At 43.4% G+C, this 16,304-nt stretch overlaps 1 protein-coding gene across 1 annotated transcript; it reads right to left on the reverse strand.

Moving 5' to 3' along the window:
• Nucleotides 1–10,211: 10,211 nt before the first annotated feature.
• RPS21 (ribosomal protein S21) lies at nucleotides 10,212–15,142 on the reverse strand. The gene is made up of 6 exons (XM_039497250.1): nucleotides 14,993–15,142; nucleotides 14,139–14,235; nucleotides 12,786–12,849; nucleotides 11,626–11,697; nucleotides 10,469–10,524; nucleotides 10,212–10,277 (listed from the first exon to the last, which is right to left on the reverse strand). Exons 2-6 carry the CDS (start codon nucleotides 14,186–14,188, stop codon nucleotides 10,268–10,270), a joined length of 252 nt encoding a protein of 83 aa, XP_039353184.1. The 5' UTR covers nucleotides 14,189–14,235; nucleotides 14,993–15,142; the 3' UTR covers nucleotides 10,212–10,267.
• Nucleotides 15,143–16,304: the final 1,162 nt, after the last annotated feature.

Genomic DNA, 16,304 nt, shown 5'->3' on the forward strand with positions numbered 1-16,304 from the left:
GCCAAATAAGTGACTCAGGAGGACCCTGGCCATCCCTGGTGCAACTCTGCTGACTTCATTACAGTTACAGAAGAATTAGATTCATCCCAGATTTTGTCTTCATCAATCCATTTCTTGTCCAGGTAACAATCTAAACAGCAGCAGCTCGCTCCTATATAGAACTTTCTGACCACAGATCTCAAAGTGCTTTTCAAAGGAGGCAAATCTCACCCCGATTTTACAGAACGGGAAACTTCAGCACAGGGAAGTCACAATGAAGTGTCCAGGCCCTAAGCTGGCCAGGCCAGTTCAGTTCCCTGCCTCTTCAGGATGGCGGGGAGATTTATTTAAAGGGCCAGCATGCCAAGGAACAGCTCTTTAATCAGGAGGAAGCGACAGCACCTTTTAAAGAAGTCAGCCATCAAACTAGATGAAGGCTGGACAATGGAACAAACAAAATGCATTCAGTTAAGTGATACTGTTTGAAGATTTTACATTAGCATGTACAAAAAGAGTTCTATGGATCAGTTTATCAGCAAGGCTTTAAACTAAAGGTTTCCAGTTGCATTGTCTGTGTGTAGTGAGATATGATAGCGATGGAACAGTGCAAGTTACTTCCAACTGACTGTTCAGAACTGAGGATTAACCTTGGAGATAGGGCTTGTTGCCCATACCAACTACTGCGGACAGGAATCAAACCACTGCAACAATGGCGCCAAGCAACGTAGCCTAAATCAGGATAAGCCGGGCCCTGCCATCGCCAAGATCCCGTTCAGGTGACTGCCAAGACATCACGGACACACACAAGCACACCTCTCCAGCAGCCAACAGTTCTCTGGGACCACTCGGTGGCCAAGATGAATAATGCAAAGCTGAGCGCATTTGGGAAGAGAACTGGAAACTCCAAAGGGGCAAAGCTGCTACTGGAAAGTGGATCACCCTCTCCATTACTGAGCAGGACTCTGCGCGAGGTGCATCTTTGGGGAATATATTCAATCACTGGCATTCATGCCTTTCACCAAGACAAGACCGAAAATATTAGGTTTTTTTGTACTTAATATAGATATGCCAGTATTGTTTGCACAGAAATTACAGAGCAGATGACCTAATTGGGGGGACGTTAGTCCATCTCCCTCCATTGCAGGTCATTCCCTACACGGTGACCCAAGTAGAGGCTAGTGAACCAAAGTTCAACTCAGCTTCCTTTTGTGTTGGGGGTGGTGAATTAATCCCCCTATGAAATGGACAGGGGACTGGCTCATCCATCCAAACCCACCCCTGTCCCAAGATGCTTCCCCCAAGGTAGTAGAACTCCCTCCACAGCCTTGCTGCCAAGACCCATCAGCAGCAGTCTGTTACCTCAGCCGCCTCTTGCTGGGGGCATCACGAGGCCCATGATGGGTTAGGCTCCCCTTTGCTCACTTTCAGGAGGGGAACATGTAATTTCAGAGTCTCTGAAGCACTTGGGGCGACCTGAGTAGAAACAATTCAAAGCATGAGGTTTCCCCTACTCTTATGGTGAATTTCTAACATTTTGGAGAGTAGGTACAACAAAGTCAGGGGGGGGAATGACCCATCGGAAGACAGTGAAGATAACTGCAGAGTCAGCTTTTTTATGGTCTGTTCATCAACACAAAGGATCTCTGGGGCCGTACAGTCAGATCTAGCTTCTGTGCAGGGCTGAGTAATTCAGCACAAATGAGCCTATTCTCCTATAAATGCCCAGGGAGTTAGTCACGTGCTTGGGTCCCATTAGTCAGAATGGAGTCATGTGCATCACCTTTGCTTGCCCTTCCCCAGGTGTGAATCGGGGAAGACTGTGAAGGAAGCAGAGACGGAGGAGGGGAATGATTTGCTGCAACTCTCAAGGGAGCTGCTGGATTTATTTTTAAAAGTGCTTTTTATTAAATGATAAAGACACGAATCCCTTTTCTCGCAGCATAAAATAGCACATCTCCCAGCCTAAGAAAGATTCAGGGCTGTCAATCTCCACAAGCGAAGAGCTGTGCTAAATATTAACAGATTTGATGCACAGCCTGCAAATTCTCCCTGGTTTTGCTCAGTGCCGATTGAGTGGCAATAGACACTGTTGCTCACTGAGCGTGCCAATCGCCATATTTTCTAATGGGAGTCGTGCTAAGATCACATTTTGTTTTTTCACACCGAAACCTAGTTTGCTGTATTGTGAAATGTCACAGAAAAGATCAAACTTTACAGCCAACACAGATATGGCAAAAGAGATCCTGAAAGTACCTGCTAGTGCAGCTCTAGTATTATATCTATTCTAGAGACACAACATCAGCGTAACAGTTTCCCCTACTGAGGTTTGGGAGATCAAACAAAACCAGGGGTCCCCTTCTAGGGCTTGATCCAATGCCCATTGCAGCTGGTGGAAAGACTCCCATTGATTTCAATGAATGTAGGATCAGGCCCTTATAACAGGGAGCAGCCTCTGTTTCACAGAATCTGGCACAGTTCAGCTCCCCACTTCTGATCAACACATCAAGACTGTAAGATGAAAAGTGACTTTTTTTTAATCCCCCAGTGGGTTACAACCCACTTTTCTCTCTACTCAGATGACAGTCTCACATCTACACCCTGCATTCTTAGACCTAGTCTACACCAGCATTTCTCCTAAAACTTGTCTTAAAAGGGGAGGCAGTGGACTCAGGAGACCTGGCTTCTAGTCCTGACTCTGCTACTAGCCTGCTGGGTGACCTTGAGCATGTCACTGCACCTGTGCGCCTCAGTTTCCCCATTTTACAAATGGAGATAATGATATTCACCTCCTTTGTAAATCCCTTTCAGATCTACTGATGAAAAGCACAAGATGAGAGATAGGTAATATTATTAGAATCTCCCACAAGTGCTAGCAGCGGTAGAAGTGCTGGTGTAGACAAGGCACCGATGGCAACTGGTATTTTTACCACCATGTCACATACACCTCTTGGGCAGAGTTAGAGGGAAAAAATCAGTGAAGTCCTGTCTACATTAGAGCTCCCAGATGTTGCCACCATTTCTGGGGGATTTGCAAAAAAGGGGCTAGTGTAGACAAAACCTGTGAAAAACCCTTCTTTCTCCCCCTAGCCTCCACCAACAATATCCCTGTCCCCTGGATATCCAGCTACAAACACACAGAGCGCACAATCACTGGTCACAGTCCCTAACTCAGGCCTCCAAATTATCGTGGAAGAGGCCGAAAAGTGCCTTTAAACTTGAAGCCAAATAAATAAGACATCAGAAGAAAATGTCCAGAAAGACTAGAGTGCTACCGTGTGTCCTGGAAAATAATATTCAGTTATAACTCAGTTTCTTCACATTTGTTTGATTTCCTAATAGCCACGATCATCGGATGCCACAATGATTAAAAATTGCCATTTCTTTCCAAAATGTGTAAAAACCTCCCGTTGATCTTGATAATAGCCCTCTTATTCAGCTCAGTGCTCATAGTTCCGCTTGGGGATTTAGGCAGGGGGAACTCCTGCCTGCTATTAAACAATAGTTTACTTCCTAGCAGGAAATGGTGTGTAATTGGTTTGCCATTGTTTACTCTTGGCTGATTAGTCCTGCATGGAAGTGGGTCGCCTCTTCTCCCTGGGATGCTAAAAGGCAAGCTGTTTCCATCGCTACTGGATTCACTGAATCCCCTAACTTGCCCCCCAGATGTGAAGGATGCACATGAACTGGGAATGTTCTCCCCTGGGTGCGCTGGGATTAACGCTGCTGAGAATTACACACATGGAACAGGCAGCTTTCCCAGCTGGCAGAAAGAAAAACAAAAAATACGGCCAGGCCAAGCTCAATGGTTTGGTTCAAATACCTACCTAGACAGCCAATGACTCCCATCTCCACTGCAGCTATGGGCCTCAACGTGTGCTCATCAGCTTCAGTGAACTATCCCAACCTCCTGAGTCTATTGGAAGTGTCACAAACACACCCTCCCTCCTGAGATTCCTGCTATGTCCTGCCTTCCTCCCCCAACCCTGACTCAGCTGCAGCTACTAAAGCCGCAGTATCCTCCTGAATCTGTACCTCTGACCACAGGACATTTATGGCCATCATCCTCCCAGCAGCTCTTCCACACAAATCACACTGTCACACACTGCGAGAGTAACAAGCTCCTAGCAAGGAACGAGGTCTGTTAAAACGTGAGCAGCTACCCTCTGCCCAGGCAGAAACATTCTGGCCTCAGTTAATGCAGATGTCTTTAGGATGCCACTGCCAAGTCCTTGTAAGTAACAGCAAAGAATTTCACAACTTGGTGCAATGTAACCATGTAAGGGCAACTCTGTCCATCTTGTACAGTACATTCCCTTTCATGGCTCTGTGGGATCTGAACTATTCTTGTCACAAGACAACAGAGGGCATTTTACTTTATGCTGATACTAGCAAGTGCCTTAAGATGTCTCTCTAAAGGGACGCTGTCAAGTACTTAAGGCCCCATATTATGGTTCTGCAGAATAAAATTTTACAAAACCTGATACTAACAAACGTTGTCCTAAACTAAACGATTGCTAGCGAATGAGGTTTGGATTTAAACATCTCTCTGTTCTAGTTACAGAGCTGTGCTAGTGTTGTAAGTTTCACTTCCTGGTTCCAATTAGAAACAAAAGTGAAAATGATTTGTCTGGTTTCATCATGGGTGCTGAGGAAATGCAACCTACAGAAACCAGCAAACAGCGTAAGTAGCGGAGAATAAATTTCAAGACATGTCAGGTTTAGTAATCTCCGATATTAAGCGAAGAAAGGACATATTTGAAAGCACGTATTTCAATTAGTACAGATGCAGATAGCGGAGAGCCCATGCTCTCACATGTACAATTCACAAAGCCATGAGTATAAAGAAGCAGACAATGGGGCTTGTTTCCAGTAGTCTGTTGCAGTAAACAACGTTGAATGTTCCCCAAAGCTTATGCACAGAGCTGCCCCCCCAAGCTCCCCTCCCCTGTCAGGGCAAAGCCACCTCATTGTTACCCCATCTAGCAGCTATTCCCACCTCTGGTCAGCTGTCACATTCCAACCGCCACAGAATCTTTGGACTCTGTCTGATTCCCTGAGGTCCCAACACTGATTGAAGTTGGTGATATTCGAAACAAAAAGGGCCCTCAGCCATGCTTGTATCTGTTTCCATCACTTTGCACTGACTCAGCCCTGGTCTACACTACGAGTTTAGGTCGAATTTAGCAGCACTAGATCGATTTAACCCTGCACCCGTCCACACAACGAAGCCATTTTTGTCGAAGGGTTCTTAAAATCAATTTCTGTATTCCTCCCTGAAGAGGGGATTAGCGCTGAAATCAACATTGCCGGGTCGAATTTGGGATAGCGTGGATGCAATTCAAGGGTATTGGCCTCCAGGAGCTATCCCAGAGTGCTCCATTGTGACCGCTCTGGATAGCACTTTGAACTTAGATGCACTAGCCAGGTGTGGGGTGTGTGCTGTAGTGAGGGGCCAGGATTGTGTATGCTGATTGCGTTGGTTTGTGTCTGGGGGGGTTGTGCTGGGAGATTTGTGCAGGTGGCAGTTGGGCCAAGCATTCCACCATTTGTGCAGTTGCCCTTATAAGCCCAATTAAATTGTTGCATGCAAACTATCTGTTGAGTTAGGGTGGCGATTGGCTGAGTTACCAATGATATCACAATAGTCTAGGACTCTTGGCATGGCATATCTACATGCCTTACTGTACTTGCACACCATACAGGTGTAATTCGTAAAGTTAAAATGAGTGAGAACTTCAACATTGGACAGTAACAGACCATGAAACCGAGCAATGAATCAATATGGTGATATTTTGAACATGCTTGTAGCTGCTTCCATTGCTTCACACTGGCTGTATGGACATTGAGTGACATTCCTGGGATCTTACAGATGGATTAAAATATAAATTTTTATCTGCTTTCAAAAGACGACATATAGGAGACCTCAAATCTGTCTTGGGCTTTTATGTGCCCAGTTCATTTTCTTGGCGGGAGGGAGGCGATTTCCACAGAAATCCATGTGGCCGACGACCTTAGCGGACTAGAGACAACTCAGTAAGATTTGCACTCTTTGGTACACTAGACATTTATCATCACTAAACATTTCCTGATGCTGTTCTAACCTTTATCCTAATGCCAAGGCAGGAGTAGCTAAATTTAGGAGATCCCAGTAAACGTAAGATTCTCCTCTGCGGATTAAAATTTCTCTCGCTCTTATTCGGTACAAAAGAAAGTTGTTAACGAAGACTGGAATGGGCCAAGACTAAAGCTTTGCTTCAGAGACCATATTTGTCTTTCTCAAGAGTGAGTTCTGAAATTTGTCTGCTGCAGTATCTTAAAAAAATATGTGAGATGAAAGACTATTGGAGCAATTTCTAATCATTCTAAGGGTGCTTCCAGAGCTCAAGGTTCGTGCTGTGTACGTTCATACATCCGTGCAATAGCATATTCTGGGGATCCTACCACATTTTAGTGAGTTCAAAGATCATATTGAATATACAGTATATCATTAGGGTCCAGTAACTAAACAATCTGCTTTGCCTTACTTAGTACAAGTCCCCCAGTTCAATTGGAATCTCTGACTGCTATTATAAATGCAAGTAAAAGTATCCTACACAACCCCCCCCTCCAAATGCCATTTCAGGCTTTCTAAAAAATACAGATGAGGAGCAAGATACCACGTATATTCTGCCAATGTAGACAATCCTTTACAAACAAAATAACGAGACAAGTTCCTTTCTCCAGATTGCCTGAGAAGAGTCCTAGGTTTCAGTTTCCCACACCCACATGAATCCTCAGCAATCTACAAACACACAAGCAGTCTTAATATACAGCTAGATACTAAATGTAAACAGCAGAACACCCCCCGAGAGCTGCTCCTAAAACCTGGGAAAACTGCAAACACATAGTTTTGAATGGCATGATGTGTAGAATCAACATTCTGAAGCACAAAGGGCACAAGACTAAAGGAAACACTTAAAAATCCCCCCCACAATAAAAAATACATTGAAATCTAATTATACTGGGAAATGCACAAAACAGGAGGTGACCCACGTAGGATCTGGACATGTTCCACCTTAATTTCTGGAAATATGCTCAGGACAACAGGAGCCTTAATGGAACCTGAAATAATAATGAAGTTAATGTCTCCACTTACATTGGTAGAAGATGGCAAACAATGGATTAAAAAAACACACCTATAATGCCAAATATGACACCACCGGGAAATTATAGTAATACCAACCATCAAAGAACAGATAGCAAACAACTTCTGTATAGCACTTCTCACCGTTGTAACTGACCTATAGTAATATGATTATTGTTATGCAACACCAGACTGACAGTTGAGAGAAATTTTGTCCATGGGGTTTTAAACCTTCAACTCAGTAATATAAGAGGACATCTGCAAATGTTAGTATAGCTATTTTTTTCTGATCCCCTTCTGCAAATTAATTTTCTTTTCTTGTTGCAAGACACAAGCCTCGCTGGTAAAGAGCTATTCAACTGCTACACCAGCTTTCGTGCTTATAGCTTCCTCTGGGGTTAGAGCCAAAGTAAACCAGAGTCCAGAGATCAGATTTTTCAGTACATTTGATATTCACTTTAGTTGGGTATTCTTCAGCTGACACCTATCGAGTTACCCAAGCCACACACAGATTCCTTGGCTCAATTCACCATCTAACCCTGTTCCCAGCACTCTAGCTCGAGATTTGAGACGTGGTATTTGAAAAGAAGTAGGCCACTTTTAATCCCCATTATCCCTCCCCCTTCCTAATTTAGCCACATCCTTCATTCCTTTCAGTGGCTACTTTTGTAGTAACCATCTAGCTTGGTATAGTTCAGTGTTTCTCAAACTTGTCAGGTTGGTGACCCCTTATCTGAAGTCAACATTTTGCATGAACCCTACATTTAAAAGGTTTCAACGATAAACGATCTAATTTATCTGCATGTTTCATGGGACTGACTGAATATGGATCCCGAAGGGGACGGGTGTGCAAGTAATGGGGAAGAAAGATTTTCTTTCCATTAGAAGCTAATCAAATTTTCCATGCCTCACAACTCCTTGATTGCTTTTCATAACCCCCCACCGCCTGTTCCCAGGGTTGAGAAACTGATGGAGTTTATTCGCTGTGAGGGCTCGTGTTATACAAGGCAGGGTATGAAACTTGCTTTTTGAGGAATACTGACAAAAGTATTGGCTACTATTTTGATACTAGCATTACAGATACTAGCGAGTAAAGCCAGAATCTAGATGGATTTGTGTTTGGTATTTCATTTCTTTACCATCCTGTGTGACAATAGCACTTCACAGATAAACACCATACCAAGGCCTTATCCCCCAGATCTTTAAAATTAAGATTTTCTGAATCAGCAGGAGAAAGTAAAATTGTATCTAATAATTAAAAAGTGCAGTGCATTAAGGTACATGAGGCTGGAGCAACTTCAGACACCTGAGAACTGCGGCTATCCAGCAGTTTTGCTGGACTTCTATGATTTCAGATTTGAAGAACATTAGAAACTAGACTGGAAGTAGGGTTTTTGCTGTAGCCTAATACCCCACCCCTCTAGCTTGGACCCAAACTGCAAAGTCTGCTTCTATATCCATTGGATATTTGTACAGTCTGAACCTCAGCCAACCAATCTCCTTTCACAATGCCCATTTCATCAACTGAGTATTGAGTCTGCATGTGCTCCAGCCATTTACCATTGAAATAAAACACCTAAAGTAGGATAGATAAAACTTGGAAACAATTCTTTCAAAACCTAAAGGCAAGAACAGCTGTGAGCTTCAGGTCAAAAGTGCGATGCGGTGGATATTAGCCAGAGACAGGGAACTGACAGATAACAGAGGCAGTGTCAGCATGTGTATTCTCATTCCAACTGGCTACACTCCCTATGGGCTCTGTTAGTGAGATAGCTAAAAATAACATGTCAGCAGGTAAAAAGTTTAATAGGCCATTAAAAGGGCTATGTATTAAAATATTGTTTAGATATTTTAAATGAGTTTCTCAGACAGCATAATGCCCTACTTTTTAACATCTGAGGTCATATGAAAAGTGACGTTTTCCTGAATATTTTGTCTCTTGCAGAATACGGGTAAAGCATGTTAAGAAAATGTAAGCATTTCCTATAATGACACATGATAAGCTTTCAATAGAAGAGCCAAGAGTATGAGCGCATCGATGGCAGAAACACATACAGCACTGATATTAGCAGAAGAAAGCTGAGCCTATACTTTAATAATCTCAGTCAAATTAACCCACAAGGGCATATCCTACATAAGCTTTCCACAGGTACGTCCAGACTACCCGCTGGATTAGTGGGTAGCGATCGATCTATCGGGGATCGATATATCGCGTCTTGTCTAGACATGATATATTGATCCCCAAACGCGCTCCTGTTGACTCCGGAACTCCACCAGGGCAAGCGGCAGAAGCGGAGTCAAGGCGGGAGCAGCGGCTGTCGATCCCGCGCTGTGAGGATGGGAGTAAATCGGAATAAGATACGTCGACTTCAGCTACGCTATTCCCGTAGCTGAAGTTGCGTATCTTACATCGACCCCCACCCCCGCCAGCGTAGACCAGGCCCTCCTCAAACACATTTCAATGGAACAGGCAGAATCAAACAATTTTTAAGTGTTTTCAGACTCCTATGATGTATACACCTCTACTTCGATATAACGCTGTCCTTGGGAGCCAAAAAATCTTACTGCGTTATAGGTGAAGCTGTGTTATATTGTATCAGAGGGGTAGCCATGTTAGTTTGGATCTGTAAAAGCAGCAAAGAGTCCTGTGGCACCTTATAGACTAACAGACGTGTTGGAGCATGAGCTTTTGTGGGTGAATACCCACTTCATCGGATGCATGTTATATTGAACATGCTTTGATCCACTGGAGTGCGCAGCCCCGCCCCCCGGAGCACTGCTTTACCGTGTTATATCCAAATTAATGTTATATTGGGTGGCGTTATATCGAGGTAGCGGTGTATAATTAAAGCAAGGATAATACAATGAGCTAAATTTGCAACATATACTAAATTTGGATGAGAAAGTTTTAAGTTAACAAAAATGCAGACCCAGGTTTTCAAACGAGGCATAGTTCTATATATTGGGTTATCAAAAGATTTCATCTCTAGGTCCTCAGAATTAGTCAGTTCTGAAACTTTCCTGCACAAACATCTGAAGATATTTTAGGGAACTTTAAAACCCACTGGCATTTATGGTTCTGAACTAAAGGAAAACACTGCACATCAAATATGTTTAAGCTGTTTATTTTACAACAAAATGTTCCATATCAGAGAGCATCTTCAGTTAGAAATTCCTGGAAAAGAAAACCAAACAAAATTGTTACAAAGTCGTAATCTGTTTCAGCAGCTTTAATAAATATTTTCGTGAAACTTCTTAAACAGCTTGTAAATCCAGAATACACATTTTCATCAAGACCTAAAACTTTGGAACCTGGAAAGGAAATCACATTGATAACTTTTGCAAAGATGAGATAAACATACTTACTTGGAAACAATCCCATCATTTTTTGCCAGACGCAGAATAGAATCATCAGATTCACCCTTAAATAGAAAAAAAATGGAGTTCTGAAACACGGTCTATAATCCCTGGTTTCTCATTTTTAAATTTAAAATGAGAGATGTGAGGTGCTCAGATGTCTCCTTAAAGACATTTCTGGAAGCATCAAAGGCTTAGAGATGTATATAAATCTGTGGATGGAATGCTATTTGTGCAAAGTATCTTTTCCAAAAGTATTCATCAAATTCTTGGCCATCTTGCAGTACCAAAAAGTGGTTTTAACTTCATACATTATGTCACTTGATGCTCAATGATATATCTTGTTATTACGAAGACACAGCAGCACCCTGATGAAAGTGCAGAAAAAGCATCACACTGGGTTGGTTTCAAGAAATCTTAAAAGCTGGATTTTTGTGTTGCTTACGAATACCACAGACCCAACACTGCTCTAGAAATTGGTCACTCGGTATACTGGTTGCCACCAAAAAAAAAAAAAAAAAAAATTCAGCTATTTCTTTTACTGATTTCATTACTACAGATTTTTGGACAATTCAAGTATACATGTTTTAGCCAGAAAATAATCAGAATAAATAAGTGGAGAAGTTGATGTGGTAATGGAATTTGTTCGTGAAATTCACCTCTCAAATCTAAACAGAATGAATACAAGCTAGCTTTTTGTTTTACATTTAAAACTGAGTAAGGTCTCATGAAAGGTACTGGATTGAGACCTTTAGAAATAGAAATCCTCTCTCCAGTGAGCATGCAGAGTAGTACAGGAAGCAACAATACTAACATCCTTACATTCCCCTGACAGTGCGCCTCAGATATGTCCTGGAGGAAGAACACTTGTGGATAAAGAACAGCAGTGTTTCTATGATGGACTGGCCCTGTACAAACTTCCACTAAAGTCAGGAGAGTTTTTCCATTTAAAGAAAAGTTGGATGAGGTCCACTGTTTTTGTTCCCTTTACTGGGTCTGCCAAACAGTGTGCCAGATGAGAGGTATGGTTTTTGTGATAGATACACTAGTTCATCAGGAGCTGGACTGAGATCACAAACTTTTCACAAAGGCCAAACATGCATCACATGGAGATAAACAGTCCAACCAAACTAAGACCGTTCTAATTTTCAAGAAAACATTCTTACCATCCTACGAATCGCTCCACAAATGGCATAAGTTTTGAACTGGCCATTGACTCTGCCTGTGACTTTGTCAACCTACAATTATAATTAGATCATTTTGATTAAATAGACATGTTGGTAGACACACAATTCTTGTAATGCTTTACCCTCTAAAAAAATATCAAGTTTGCAAACAAGGTGTAAAAAGGTAAATTGTTTGCAGAGATTGAGGTCCTATGGTCAGAATATCATGAATCACAAAACCTGAGCCAAATGTTCACATTAAAAATCACAGGTTAGTTTCTCCACATACAGAAAAGGACCATGGAGTCTGATGGATTCAGGATCAGACAACATAACAGGAATACAATAACCAGTAACAAACTGGTGTATTAACAAAGGCCTGGGTAGAAGATAAAGCCAAAGTCTCTTTTGGGACACAAGTACATGTCCAATTTAAAAGTAAGTTTGTGGATTTAGCTGCCTTAATGACAAGTGCGCCTGTCTGGATTTAGGACTGTATCGAACTTTGGAAGAAGCAGTCTTGTTCCGCAGGCAGATAAATGCACAAGAAAAAGGACACAAATGATCTCACTTTTTCAAGCTGTAGGGAAGTTTCCCAGAAAGAAAACATTGAACAATGTAAGATTAAACCCTGCAGCAACCCTTAAAATAGCACAAGGATTTGTTTTTCATTTCTGCTGATCTCCAATCCTTGAATAATGAAATATGGTAAGCAAGAGATTTTTTCTTAACATTTAAAGGGAAATAAAATCACTTAAAAATGTTCATATTATGATGATGTAAAAAAAGATGAAGTAATTTGCCCAAATCCACACAGTAAGCAAATTGCAGAGACAAAATTGCAAGACTTCCAATTATCAGTCCCATACTTTAACTACTAAGCCACATTCCCTCCATCAATATTAAAAAATGACAAATCCTGTACATAGCACAACAAAGGCAGATTTGCCAAAGCAAGCTGCCAAGATAAATTACATCCAATGCTGTTGAGATGGTATTAGACTTATTTGTAATGTAATACATTACAATAATAGATGTAATACAACATTCACGCTGACATATTGAGCACTTCATAAATGTTAGTGAAACTGAAGGTTCTAAACTTCACAAATAGTTACAACTCTCTAATTAGATCTACATCTGTCATGAGTTATTCTTACCTCAGAAATATTCATTTGAATGGAAGCATGGTCCTTAGCACCGATTATTCGGTTGCTAGCAGAGCTGAGGAAAGAGGTAATATGAAGTTAAAATAAGAAGCATACAAAGAAGGTATTATATTAACTGAACAAAGCCTATCCACAGTATGGATACAGCTCGGCTAGCAGTTTGATGGTGATAGTCAAGGCATCAGACAGCTCAATGACCATACAATTAAAAATAGGTCTAACACTGGATTTAAACCTGGCTCTTATTTGGCAGCATTACACTTAGCTATGGCAGTAAATAATCTTAATGTTGGCCTATTTTGTTATTTTTAGAATGTATTTAGCGCTATGTTCACTGCATGTAAATGAAGATAACTCACACTGGAAATATGCATTCCTACCTGCCCTGGAAAGCAACTATAAGAAACTGGAATGTAGCTGCCTACTATGTCTGAGAGGAATACTACTTATTTAGTAACAGAGCAGTGGTGGTGATTGAGTAGAATCAACTGGCCCTTCCAATAGCACCCTCACACAAAATTATTTTTGCCTGCACTTCATATAGTTTATTTAAGGGGTTTACCAGGTTTATCTGAATTTCTTATAAAAAACCTCCCAGTATGTCTATTTAATTCTTTGCCTATCTTAATCCTAGGACTGTGACTTTTAGACTAAACATTGTGAATTCAGATGCAGTGAGTAATCATGAGTTCATGGTAAAAAACTCCTAAGAACCCAGAAGGAGCTCACGAAACTGCTCCTGCAGGAAATAAACACATACTCACAAATGAGCACTTCATTTTATAAGTTTTTGTTCCCCCTTGAAGGTCAGAACAAAATGACTCCCAACACCAATCTGGCCACTTGCTAACGCCTATGTGCTTTTGTGAAAGTTGTGTTTTTTTCTCTTAACAGTGAAGGTATCTAACCACTGGAACACTATCAATTGTCATGGTGAAATCTCCATCTGTGACAAGTTTTAAGTCAAGAGTGGGTGTTTTTCTAAAAGATCTAGTTCAATAAAGGAATTATTTTGGAGAAGTTTTATGGCCTGTGTTACCCAGGTCAGATTAGATAATCGCAATGGTCCTTTCTGACCTTGGAATCTAAGAGGAAGTAGTAATTCAACTAAATTAATCCCTTCATAGAATATAGTGAACTGGTGCTTTGGTTACCAAGTTTCATGCTTCAGGGCATAAACTTATCTTCACACAGGAACTGCCTTTCACATACCAGCGAGGTTTATTATGGGGATACTGACACTGTTGGATGTAGGAGGCTGCACAAGACTGACCATCTGAGTCAGCCTGGAAAGACCCATGCCCCTATACAATAGCACCAAGCATACCAAGGAAAGAAACTCACCATTTACGAGGCACATACAGGTCCACAAATTCCCCAGCGTCGTTCTGCATCTTATTTTTCTATATGTAACTACGCAGGGATGTGCAAGAGGAGATACCTAAGGGGACATAAATCACAGGGTCATACCCTACTAACCAAGTACTCAGCTACATGTTCTAACAGCCCAGCCCAAGCACACCTCAGTCTATCCAGCTTAAATTTTATCCTGTACTATCTCTATGCCTTTTGCATAAAATCAATAGCAATAACAAAGTCCCTTATGAGCTTAATGGAGTCTTTGGCATTTCTCCTTTTGCAACACATACAACTCTGCTTGTGGACAAGTCTTTGTTTTTGAGGATGTTGCTAGTTTTTGTGGGGGTGCATTTCGGAGCATAAGGGCATGTGAGCGTTGTGTGAGGCTTATGGCGGAAAGGCCTTTTCAAAAGGGAAGGTTTTGCAGCGTCTCCTAGAGACAAGCGGGCACATTTGCCTGATCTCACAACCAGGGGCCCCATGACAAATACTTCGCCCTCAACCCTCGTGTGCTTCGCCCTGGGCTGGGTGATCGGCGCGGCCCCAAACGCCACCCTCATGCACCGGGACTGGAGCCATTAAATCCCCTAACGGGCCCAATCCCGGCCCCACGCAGCTCGGCGCTGCACGGGGGCCGGGCGGCAGGGAAAGCCTGACCGCCCCGCCCCTCCCCCGCCCCGCGTGGCTGGGACCGGGACGGGAAGACAAGCTCCCCCCGCCACCCGGGAGAAGAACCGGGGCTTCCTCCGCCTCCCTAGCGGTATCTCAGCCGCCCCCGCGGCCTGCAGCCCCCAGTCCCGGCTCGCTCCCCGGCAGCCCGGCTGCCCCTCGCCTCCTACCTCGCCACTAGCCCAGACCGGAAAGGGCGGTACTCGCCACCCGGAAGCGATAAGAAAAAGACAGTGAAAGACGCGAGCGCTTCCGGGGCAGGGTCCTTGACGTCACTGGCGAGAGATGGCGGCCGCTCCCCCCGCCCCCCGCCGTGGGGGAGGGCGGGGTCTGACCAGAGCCGAGACGCAGGGCGCGTGGCCTCGGGCCATAGAGTGACAGGAGCAGCCGCCCCCCCCATCAATAGCAACAGAGCTGGGCGGGAACCCCCCCCCCCCAACGGGACGGTCCGGGTCTGAGTCAGGACCGTCCCAACGGTTCACTGGCGAGCGGGAAGGTTCTGCGCCTTGGCCTCAGGCGGCCATCCCGGAACAGGGGCTCTCACCCGCCACTGCACCGCGCCCCCCCTTCTAACAACCACCATCCCTGCGTGACCCCACGAGGGGGGCCAGCCTGAGCCCAGGGGCGTCAAGCTTCAGCCTTGGGCCCCAGAAAGTCTAAGCCAGCCCTGGCGCCCCCATTAAAAGGGGGTTGAGCTCCACTTTGGGGTCCCCAGCTACAGTTTGAGATCCGCTGTCCCAGAACAGAACTGCAGTTGTTCGCCTACATCCAGCATAGTTCAATGCCCTGTATTACAAGGACATTTACTCCAGCTTGAATGAGAGGGCTCCTGCCAGTTGATTCAAACGCAATAGCAAAAACCATTACGCACCATCTGACGTCTCTGGATCCGGCCAGGGAATGTTAGTGTCTGGACCTCGCCGAACCATTCCAAACAAGCACATTATTACTCACCCAAAAAGCTGCCCTCCTGGTTTCAACCTGCTATGCAAATGTTGGACCACTTTCAACTGCATCCGAACAAACCATGGAAGATGCAGCTACTTGATGCACAAGTGGAAAATTAAAAGTTCCACTTCATGGGACTGGGGTGAGAACATCCAAACCAAACATACAACACAGTGCCCCAAATACAGATTCAAAGGTGAATTGGATGATATCCACAATGACACAGAGGAGGCCTTGAAATGTCTTGCCTTATGGACATACAACTGCATCTATAGTATGATGCTCTGCAGATGCCATATGCATGTGAAAGCACGCAAGCAATATTTTAGGAAGCAGTTCAGTTTTGTGTGTGTGTGTGTGGGGGGGGAAATAGCAGTTCTTACTTTAAATAGTAGGGGCATGGACAGGAAACTGGAACAACCATCCAGGAAGAGTAGCAGGGGTAAAAAAAACTCAATTGGCTTCAAGGCTGAGCTTGATAAGTTTATGGAGATAGTATGATGAGACTGCCTATATTAGCATGTCTTTGGCTAT

The sequence above is a fragment of the Mauremys reevesii genome, linkage group 13 (assembly GCF_016161935.1).
Source record: "Mauremys reevesii isolate NIE-2019 linkage group 13, ASM1616193v1, whole genome shotgun sequence".
Classification (NCBI taxonomy): domain Eukaryota; kingdom Metazoa; phylum Chordata; order Testudines; family Geoemydidae; genus Mauremys; species Mauremys reevesii.

Coding starts and splice junctions, on each gene's coding strand:
- RPS21 (XM_039497250.1), bottom strand. CDS start 14,188: ATGCAGAACGACGCTGGGGAATTTGTGGACCTGTATGTGCCTCGTAAA. Junction 12,850..14,138: donor CTGTATGTGCCTCGTAAATG/GTGAGTTTCTTT, acceptor CTCTTTCCTCAG/CTCTGCTAGCAACCGAATAA. Junction 11,698..12,785: donor TTCAAATGAATATTTCTGAG/GTAAGAATAACT, acceptor TTATAATTGTAG/GTTGACAAAGTCACAGGCAG.